This window comes from Lagopus muta, chromosome 1, assembly GCF_023343835.1.
Source record: "Lagopus muta isolate bLagMut1 chromosome 1, bLagMut1 primary, whole genome shotgun sequence".
NCBI lineage: Eukaryota > Metazoa > Chordata > Aves > Galliformes > Phasianidae > Lagopus > Lagopus muta.
The window spans coordinates 35039872-35050629 of record NC_064433.1 but is presented as its reverse complement, the minus strand read 5'-3'; the positions used below and the strand labels follow the sequence as shown (position 1 = coordinate 35050629).

At 37.8% G+C, this 10758-nt stretch overlaps 1 protein-coding gene across 3 annotated transcripts in view; it reads right to left on the bottom strand.

Moving 5' to 3' along the window:
• Positions 1 to 1694: 1694 nt before the first annotated feature.
• LOC125700892 (RAB3A interacting protein) overlaps positions 1695 to 10758 on the bottom strand; it is a 29159-nt gene continuing 20095 nt past the window's right edge. For all 3 annotated transcript variants that reach the window (XM_048962188.1, XM_048962181.1, XM_048962172.1), the window contains 5 exons: positions 9529 to 9657; positions 7275 to 7387; positions 4182 to 4281; positions 4019 to 4088; positions 1695 to 2068 (listed from right to left, as the gene is read on the bottom strand). In XM_048962188.1, coding sequence (XP_048818145.1) covers positions 1986 to 2068; positions 4019 to 4088; positions 4182 to 4281; positions 7275 to 7387; positions 9529 to 9657 — 495 coding nt within the window. In that variant the 3' untranslated portion in view covers positions 1695 to 1985. The remainder of the gene's footprint in view (positions 2069 to 4018; positions 4089 to 4181; positions 4282 to 7274; positions 7388 to 9528; positions 9658 to 10758) is intronic.

Here is a 10758-nt window from a genome sequence, read left to right as displayed (position 1 = left end):
ATGCAATCAAGCCAAAGAGGTATTACCACTTGTGGTACATCTTTGTAGTTCTTCTACATGAAGACAGTCCCCGCATAATAAACTTTAGATACCTTTTGTCTAGGCACTATTATGTAGGAAAAAAAAATCTCTTTGCTTTAATGGGCAACACCTGTAAAGGATTACTAAATCAGAATAGCAGCAGCTACGGGCTATAATTTAACTACTGTTAGCTAATCCCGGAAACAGTTTGATTTCATTATGTAAACCAAAGATTAACAATCTTTAGGAAGCATTTATGAGCCTAACGTAACAGCAATAAATAGAATTTGTTTTCTTAGACAGAGAAACTAGACTTCCTTAGCTCAACTGAAATAAGAAATAACCTTCCTTTAGCAGCTGCAGTGAGAACTCTTCCAGGTTTCTGCAGCAGAAACTCTATCTGCCACTGCTTTATGAGTACCTGTGATTGACAAATGGCTGTCATAATCAAGACCCCAGTGTTTTTCCAGAAGGTCTCTTACATGCAAATCTCCTTGTATAGGGCTCATGTGGGAAGGTTTTGGTAGCTGGGGCCTGCAGGGATGCACTCTGTGAGCAGAGCTCTGGCTGCAGCAGGGCCGTGTTGGAGCAGCCAGAGCTGCTCTGATCAGATCACAGCCCCCATTCTCCTGCTCTGCTCAGGGAGAGGGAGAAGGCAGAAGAGGTGGATGGGAGGAAGGTGGTTTTAGTTTGCTTTTAGTTCTCTTCTATTTCAGTATGCAGAAAATCACATTTAACTCCCTTATGTTAAATCTGTTTTGCCCACTTGGGTAACTGGTGAGCTATGCCCCTGCCCACATCTCAACTCACAAGCTTTTCTCCATCCCTCTTTCTCTCCCCACCCTTCTGAGAAAGGGGAACAACAGCAACACAGTACTGCTCAGGCAGTGTGAAATCAACACAATACCACACCTGCACAACTCTGTTCCCCATTTCCTAATGAATTTTCTGCTTCAGCTTACACTACACCTTGGGAAAAAGGACTAGCAAAAGTAGCAGCTGAACAAAAAATGGATCTTCCTTAAAAAAGCCATGATCCCTTTTCAGGTTGTCTTCGGAGCAAGCTGTGTGTGTGAAAAAGCCACTAACATTACATGCAAATTACAATCAAAATGTTAAAAAAAAATCATGTAATGGATATTTTGCAGATGTAAAGACAGCTATGGGAAATGGATGTCTAAAACAATGGAAACAAAATTGCAAAAAAAAAAAAAGTACAAAGATTAATCTAAAGGCAATAAGGCCAAAAAGAAAAAAGCAAAAGAATAAAGTTTTTAGTAGTCACACAGATAGATTTCTAATCAAAGAAAGACCCAAAGAGTGTTCAAGGCTATCTTACAATGTCTGAAAAGCACTCCTGTTTAAGGAGAAAGCCAGATTTATTATGCTGTTGACAGCATGAATGTTTGCAGTATACAGTTCTCTTATGTTACTTGGAAATGAAGAATATAGGAATGCAGCATTAAAAGAATATCACAACCTTCTAATTGTTAACTGGATTGGCATACACACACAGAAAGGATGCATACATACATCTTCACACTGCACCATGTCAGGCATTTGTTCTCTCAAAACCATCAATAACCATCTTGGTTTCAGTTTGAAACTGCTTATCTTCTCAGGCAGGCTCACGTCACACTGCTTCACAAAGAACAGACAACAGATGCTGCAGATGCTGCTTCAGACCAACGTTTATTTAATCAGAAGTCTTGTTTTTAAATGTAAATTACAATCACTAAGACACCTGCAAGTGCTTACCACATTTGTTCAACTAGGTATTATATGGACACATATACAGCATAGGTCAGTTTAAAACAATCACAGTACTTCTTAGTGCAATCTGCCAAAGGAGAAAGATCTTGGACCCACTTTGTGGAAATAAATATCAAGTGACAAAAAAGATTCATCAATTTTAGAGTTATGTATCTTACATGAAGTTCATGCATGCTCAAGAGTAAAAAGATTTAGAGTTCTTCCTTGTAATAGCCAAGCTTCGCTAGTGACATCTCTCTTCTCAGCTGCATAACTTCCCAGAACATCTGATCCACTGAAAAAGACAGAAATATCACTAGATGCAATGAATTAGGTTTTTATTTTAACTGAAATAGGCACTCTGCCTCCCTGTACATTAGTTTAAGGAAACTTCAGAAGCAACAAACTCCCTAGTTTGTTACTTCCCAGTGAAATCAGAATTAAGCTGTGCGAGCTCTCTGTGCTTGGTTTTGAAAAAAAAAATAAATAAAAGTTTGAACATTCTAGGAGATAGTCATAGTAAAAGACCAAATTTTACTTTGTTTTTTAAACGTTGATGCTTTTATTTAACTTGGGAAAAGAAATGCATCAGTGCTCTTCAGCTTCAATTAATTAGTTTCTTAACTTAATTGTTCTGCTCATTGACTCATTTTCTGTATAAAGGACTGCGAAGAGGAAGTAGAATTTGTTGGATAAGTAAAAATTGAAGGCCACTTAGTTTTATCCTTTTACCTAGACAGGAAATTTTAGCTAAATTGTTTAAATACAATCACGATTTTTTTTCTTTTAGAGTGATAATAGTAAATGAAGAACAACCACAACTCTTACATGCAGTCTACTTTTCAAATTCAGAGGTGTGCAGTGTTTACACAGCCATCTTTTATATAGACTTACTGAAACCAAACAGCACACACACTTAAGCACATTTCTGATTTACTGCAGAGATAAGAGTTTAAATGGGCAGCTGTTGGATATATACTGCTATCCTGACAGTAAAAAAGCAACCAGGTAACTCTGGGGAGGAAAAATAGCAACAGAAGTAAAATTACCTTTCTCTTTTGCTGAGAGGGGAGGCAGAGCACAATGAAAAAAATCATGCTTCACACTAGCTAACACACTTATACAGAGAGCCCTCATCGAGAAATCTTGCGATGCCACATTTGAAGATTAATTGCTTGTTTTTCAGCTGCATGCAAATAAAATTACAGTCTGGTTTAATGTTTGGGGGTTTTGTTTGTTTGTTTTAATCAATCAGTTCTCCCTGCACAACAATCTGACAAAGAAGGGTTGACTGAATTTTCAGTGCATGAAGTGAGAGAAGATGTGTCTGTGCATTAAGGGAGGGAAGAATGTACCAGGTCAAACCAACTTAAGATTCTTTGGGGTCTCTTACCAATGCAGAATTTTTCTTTTTTTAAAATGATATTGCTGGTTATTCCATGCATTAGATTAAAAAATAATAATAAAATAGAACTTGTTTTCAAGTCTTTAACAACAAAACAATGGAAGTGAAAGGCAAAAATGATGTGGAAAGATCATAAATATTTCCATGCTTTGCCAGTCTTTTTGCCAGTCTCTATTTTTTTAAATACTGTGTAGAAAATTATCATAGCTCCACTCATTGTGGAATTTGTCTTCAATTTTCATGTGAAGGTTTTTTAAGATAGACTGAAAAGCACCATTTCTTTCTTTATTATTTTACTGAACATTCACCAAAGTCTCACAATCACAATGACTATCATCTGAAAGTTTTAGGCACATTCACTGTACGCATTTTTTCTTCACCTTCCCCACAAAGACAGGCTGAGGGAGCTGGCCGGGAGAAGAGAAGGCTGTGGGGGTGACCTCACTACAGCCTTCCAGTACCTAAAGGGGGCCTACAAACAGGAGGGGAGTCAACTCTTTACAAGGGTAAATATTGGCAGGACAAAGGGAAATGGTTTTGAGTTGAGGGAGGGAAGATTTAGGTTGGATGTCAGGGGGAAGTTCTTTACAGAGAGAGTGGTGAGGTGCTGGCACAGGCTGCCCAGAGAGGTTGTGGATGCCCCGTCCCTGGAGGTGCTCAAGGCCAGGTTGGATGGGGCCCTGGGCAGCCTGGTCTAGTAGCAGATCTGTAGGTTGGTGGCTGTGCATGCGGCAGAGCAGTTGAAGCCTGATGATAGTTGAGATCCCTTCAACCCAAGCATTCTATGATTCATTCTACAATTCTCTGATTCATATGACCAAAATGCAATTTGTCACTCACCATCTTGCTGCTTCAGCAGTCCTTGCTGGATGTATCGAATATACGTAAAGAAGTTGCACACAGAAGTTATCTAAACCCATATAAAAGGATGGTGGTTAACATCATTTTGTATGACGGTAGAAAAAAATACTACTTAAAATGAAATTGTGGTAAATCTGCTTACCCTGTAACGACAAAAAGGAGAAATATAGTAGTAACTGCTTGAATCTCCTAATTTGATTCTATGCTTGCACGACTTGCTTTGTCCACTTAAAGCACATTTCCTACAAAACATGAAGTTTACATAAGTTAATAAACAAATCTGACATTAATGTCTAACACCTATATGTGTTTAGAGTGTTAATGTAATTACTTCCTATTTGCATAGGTACTCAAATCTCTGCCTTAATGTAGTAATTGCAGCTTACAAAATGGTATCATCAACTACTCTAGCTTGATAAGGACAAATTTTGTTCCAACACCAGCACATCATCATATATTCCTAATTTTACATCTTTTATCAGCATTGGTCAGTTACTTTCACATTCACAGCTTCAAGTCTGACAGTCTGGAACAGCAGGAATTCTTTAACTCTTTATATATGGAATAAGCTTTGTTTAAATAATCAGCTGACCCCAACATTTAAAATGTTTTGTTTTTTTAAATTTCCTCTTGATGTTGCGTATCAAGAAAAAAAAACAAGCCCCATAGGATAACAGTCAATTCACAAAGTCTCTGTCAGACACATTCTAAGATCAGCTTTGTATTTATGCCCAAACTGAAATCACATTTTTACATTCAGAGTATAAAAGAACTTGAGGTGAAGGAAAACAGGTTGACTGTAATAATTCTTTCCATTATCATTACAGGAAGCGATGGCAAAATAATTACATTTACTTTTTCTAGTGTATATGCAAATATATCATACACGAACAAAGAGAGGTCAGTAGTCAGAAATTCTTCAATTCCAAATAACTCTTCCAGCATTCTTCAGGAAAAAAATTTTTTACATCTCTCCTGAAGAGGAAGCTGCTGTTAATACTATCTTAATAAATGTAAACACAGCAGGAATCTGATTTGGAATTTTTATATTGCAGCATCCCATTCCAGATGAACTGGCTTGTCAGGTATCCACTGTTCCACTGACTTGAAAAGCTTCTAGATCTCCTCCATTTCATCTCTATCTCAGAAAATTAGGGAGTCTTAAGAAGCAGCCACCTTTCTAAGCTCACACAGTCTCAATAGCAGCCTACAAGCCCCTTTAATAGTCTGCAGCTGGTCCATAGAACCATGCAACACAGGAGAAAACTGTAGTGTATATGATTTTCCACAGTAATTTATGAGGACTGACATTGGTCCAAGAAATTGTATAGTTGCTGAAGCAAGCTGATCACAAATGCAGTCAAGCCTTTGTGAGAAGACAGACAGATTTTTAATGCCAAGAAGAAGAGGAAAAAAAAAACCTTTTCTCTTTCCAGCAATATATTTACCTTCTATACAGTGTGTTGCATCACACCAGGTTAAATGCTGGAATGACAGCTATTACTAATGACTCAGTTCTGCACTGTACAGCACACATGCAGCTTAGTGCTTTGTTCCCCATGGGGACAATTACTTGAATCCTGTGGGGAAACCCAGCTGTATTTCATTACTACACAACACCACTGGCACCCATTCAGTAACTTCTGTATGCCAAAACCTTTCTTTACTACATCACAGCTCCCTGACCTCCACTCAATGTTTTGTTGTTGGTTTATTACCCATCCCACTAGTTTATGCATCCGTTCTTCCTGTCCCCCAGGCAATTGGACAACGAAATCATTCCTTCAGGAGCATTATTCCAGTTACTGTTATTATTTATTTATGCTGTTTGTATGTATTACGTTACCTATGAAACCATGCCCTTTAAATAAAAAGTGATTTTCACCACATAAAAACAGAAAATGCAAAGCTGCTACTCTGATTAAGTGAAAGGTGAAACAGCTGTTTCCCACCCAGTGCCAGTAATATTTAAGGCAATGCACATTTGCTGTCAAATTAAGCTTACGTACCGCCTATCCCTCACCTATTACTTAACCACAAACAAGCATACAGAAGTTTTTGTCACCTCATGACAATTGCAAGAGAGAGGAAAGAGTAAATCTTGACTATCAATGTAACTAACGTAACTAAAGTACAATTTCTGCACAGGCATCTCAAAACATTAATTTTTACCCAGCCAACTACTTATGGATTACATTGGAGAATACAATACAGCTTCTTTAGAGAGAAAGCAAGAATTTCCTTCGGCATGTTAAATGTTCTCTGCCACTCAAAAGAAAAATGAGAATTGAAAAACAGCAGCAATGAGAAAAAAAAAATTAAGTCGATCCTGATAAACACATTCTGGTTTAAGATTTCTATCAGAAAACTGAGCTCTAACAAAAAAATATTACAGAGAAATATTATTTCTGCTGGACATCTTTTACACAAGTAGTCAAGACTTCCAATACGCTTGGAAAGCTCAGGATTGTGATACTGGCCTGTCTTGCTTAACCATGACACGCACTAAAGCTAAAGCACTAAAATCCTTTCACATTCAGAGCCCCAGTGCCTCAGGCAGGTCCCTCTCACTCATTTTAACATCTGCATCAGCACCTGACACATAAGCCTTGTCCTAGAGGAATCTGAAGCCATTCCAAACTTCCTAAAGCAATCATTTTGCCATTCAACCATATTTCCTTCTTTACCTTCAAATTCACCCTCACCTTTACTCCCTGATTACATTCCTTCTTTCACATTCAGAGGGTTTACTTTCCATATCTCCTCTCAAATACTTCAGCTGCCTTTGTCAATATGCTCTGTACGTATTAGATTTCTTATGCCACAAATAAATCTAGCTGTCTGACATTGATCCCCCACTACTTCTATACCTTTTTCACAATGCTTTCCAAGTGACAGCCCCTACTTCAGAAATCTCTGCTTTAAGAATCAGATTGATCTTCTCCAAGGAAGAGAATGCTACTCTTACAGTCAATGCATCATAAGCAGCTCTCTCAAGAAGGGAATTATCTTAAAATGGTTAATATAAAACAAACCTTTAACATTTGCATTGTTAGTTGCTTACTTCCCCCATAAAATTTTGCAAGAGCAATTCTGAAGTCTGATATTTTAATAAATATTTACAAGATTAACATATACAAATTTCAATGAGGCGATCAGTTGATAACTCTTGGATTGAGAATACAGTTCTCTCAAATGAGTCCAGATTTCCCCTCTGTCTGTTAGCTTAACATACTTTGGTCCCCCACATTCAACTGCAGAAGCTTTCACAAATCGAACAGGTTGCAAGCCAACAGGTTCAATGCTCAGAGTGTTGTTTTCAACAGCTTCCAGAACAGCTGAGGCCAACTGCAAGAGAAATGTAGAAAGCAGTTAAAAACAGCTCCATGTGATCCACTGCCTCAAAGCAGTGACACATTTCTGTCTCTGTTAAGTTGGGAACACTGAAAAAGCCAACAAACCAAACAAATTCAATTACAAATAAGCTTTTGCTTGCTTCCTACACAAGAGGCCCAATTCCTAGGCTTCAGTTGAAATTTTGCCCTCCAAATAACCCTATCCTCCCTCAGGCAATACAACTGCCTTTACAGCAGGGAATGTATGGTTAGCATGCTAACCATATATTCAGTTATTCCTCATGCACCCAAGCAGCACATACATTTGCACACTGTTTTTGCCAGATACTGGACACGGCACAAACCTTGTGTATTTAAAAAATTGCTCTAATTTTATTGTGTTCTGCAGGGGAAAAAAAACCAACAGCACGCAACCTCTGTAACTTGTAAAACAAAGTGAATATTAGCCCATTTTTCAGCCAAAGATTACTTCAGAAAGACATTCAAAGATTTAAGATTGAACAATATATAAAACAGACAACAGGTTACTGTGCCTTCAGAACACTGGTATTGTTAAAATATCACTTTCATAAAGGAAGTGCAACTTCCCTCAGGCTTTTTTATGTTAATTCTTTACAAAATAACACTAGAAATATGCTCATTTTGCTTGACTGAACTCAATAGTTGCCCAAGACTAGTGTTTAAGTATGGACAAGAAATAGTCATTACTTGATTTAAAATAAGGTACAATTTATTTTATTTGTTTAATAATTCTTTGTCCACGTTCCTTTGCTGCTGAGTAATATAAATATTTTTCTATTGTACTTTGAGCATTTCAAAATTAGAATGTTACTACAACAGCACTTCATACAAAATATTCTTTCCCAATACTATTTGCTAAATGCAAAACAGGAGACTACACACACAGACAACAGGCTCCAAAGAGCTGAAGTATTACTTCAACCATTTAGATAACTGCATTTTCAATTATTCAAAAACCATAATGTGTCACTTATTAGCTACACAGCAGTTTATTGATACTCAAAGGAAAGTATGTCACTGTGCACAGCATTTGCAAGCATTAACTACACAGCTGACCTGTGCTAGAAGCCGTATTCTCTCCTTAAAGAGGAAATACAAATACAGTAACCATATTGCCACTGAAGTAGAAGAAAACAAAACGAAATTGCTGGGACAACAGGATGACCTACTTACATACAGTGCAGAAGTAATTTAAGTTAAATAGTAAGTGAGCAAACATCTTAGTGGGAGAGTTTCATGCAAGTGAAGAATACGGGAAAAGTGCACACACCGTAAGAGACAAATTTGAGGAAAATATACCACCTTTTTTATGTGATTTACTTAATTTCATTGGGGAAAAAAAAAAATCAAGTCTGAGAGCATTAAAATTTGTTATTCTTAATAAAGGTATGCAATACTGCCTCCCCTTCCCCTGAAGACAGATACTGCAACTATAGCCTACAAATGCTACTTAAGAACAAAGACTAGGTACTGAAGCTGCAGCTGGAACCAGTTCCATCATGTTCCCAGCATGAGTAAAACACCATTACCTCCTCTGTACTAGGAAAAGAAGAGGAAATGGAAAAATCACACAAAGAAAAAAGCCACATTGTTTCTTTCATCTGAAACCATATTTCTAAACTGTCCATGATAAATCACTTCAAATCCCAAAGTCTGATTCATGCAACACAAACCTCTCTTCGAGAAGACACCCAGATTGTGCCTTCCACCTGCTCTGCTTAATGAGAGAAAAACAGGTCCACAAAATTAGCTATGTTGGTCCATACTGTTCATACTGTATGAACAACGGACAGTGACAGGACACCGTTTCTACTAAATGGGACCTGTGACTTACGGGGAAACCCAGCACTCCTTCCTACAGACTTATTCTGATAGGTAGTATTAACACGGAAAGGTGTAGACAGCTTCCACCTAAGAGAGTCACATCTAGAATAGCAAATGGAGAAGAAAAACTGCTTCAGCGCCCCACACTAAACTTGGGTATTTCACTGTAAACTCTCATACCCGAGTCAAACAAAATGGTAGAACTTCATACATCAATTAAGATAGTCTACTTTTTCCATGTGACACATTTAAATAAAAAGCATCAGTGACAACACTTAGAGTACATACCTCGCTTTTTGAGAAGGTTAAGCATGGAAAAATATCTTCCCGATAGATTTTGTCCAAGAATGGGCATGTTCTGTCCATAGTAGGTTCATCTTTCCATGATCTGAATTCGTTGTACAAAGATAGGTCAGCCTAAAACACACAAACATTCACAAGTTTTAAATACTGTAATTATCACACTAGTGTTGATCACCTACAGGTACCCACAGGTAAACAGTGATCATTAGAACTGTGTTCTCTTCCACACTGTGAAAGAATACAATTATGTCCCAGCTACAAACATCTTCTCCAGTTCACTTTCCCAAGACTGTGGTACCACCTTGATTTACCCAAACTGGCTTTGGGACTGCTGACACAGACTTCAGCACCTTTTCCTTCCAACTGGCTGTCAAATCCCATTCCTGTATTGTAACAGGCTTGTACTCCCAAAACCAAAACCTAAAAGCTATATGAAGGGAAAGACACTGCAGGCCAAACACAGGCCAGGAAGGTTAGGGGCATCAAAAATACCATGCAATAAAAGAAAGAAAATGTCATGTAGAAAAAGTGCCTCTAGAAATGGCAGGCAGTCATGGAGAACAAAGAAAAAAAAGCACTAAATGTACAGTCAAAGCACAGAAGACAAACAAAAAGGTTACTAAAGTGGAAAAATGAGAAGCAGATCCTAATGCTGCTCCCTCTGTGGGCTTCTTAGGTTGCTGCTCTGCTCCAGAGTACAAAGAGAATCAAAAAGAGAGAACAAGAATGAAAAGCAGTATTTTGGAAGAAAACATTTTCAGGAAAACACTAGATACCACCAACAAATAGTAATACTGCTTTCATAACATGCACCTCTATAAAGCAAATGTGACTTGAAAGTCTTGAAATATCAAAAGCAAATAATACAGATGAGAGTACGGAAAGTGAAAACATACGCTAAGAGCTGAAATTGTTTTTTAATCCATTTTGAAAGAGCATCACTGCTTTGAACCAGCCTCTTTCAGTCTTTTACTCCTTACCACAGCTCCCCGCACTTAACCATTCTTTCACATGGAGGTTTTTTTGTGTGTTTTTTTTTTTCCCCTTCCCCCTCCCTCCATGAGAAAGAACCTACAAAAATTAGACAGGCAAATTTGTTTTCCATTAGAGCTACGTGTCTTGCACTCAGGTACAATCAGGAAGAACCATCTTAATTAAACTAGTCCATAACTGTTCTGGTTGCTAAGCCACCAACCTCACCGCACAAATGAAACT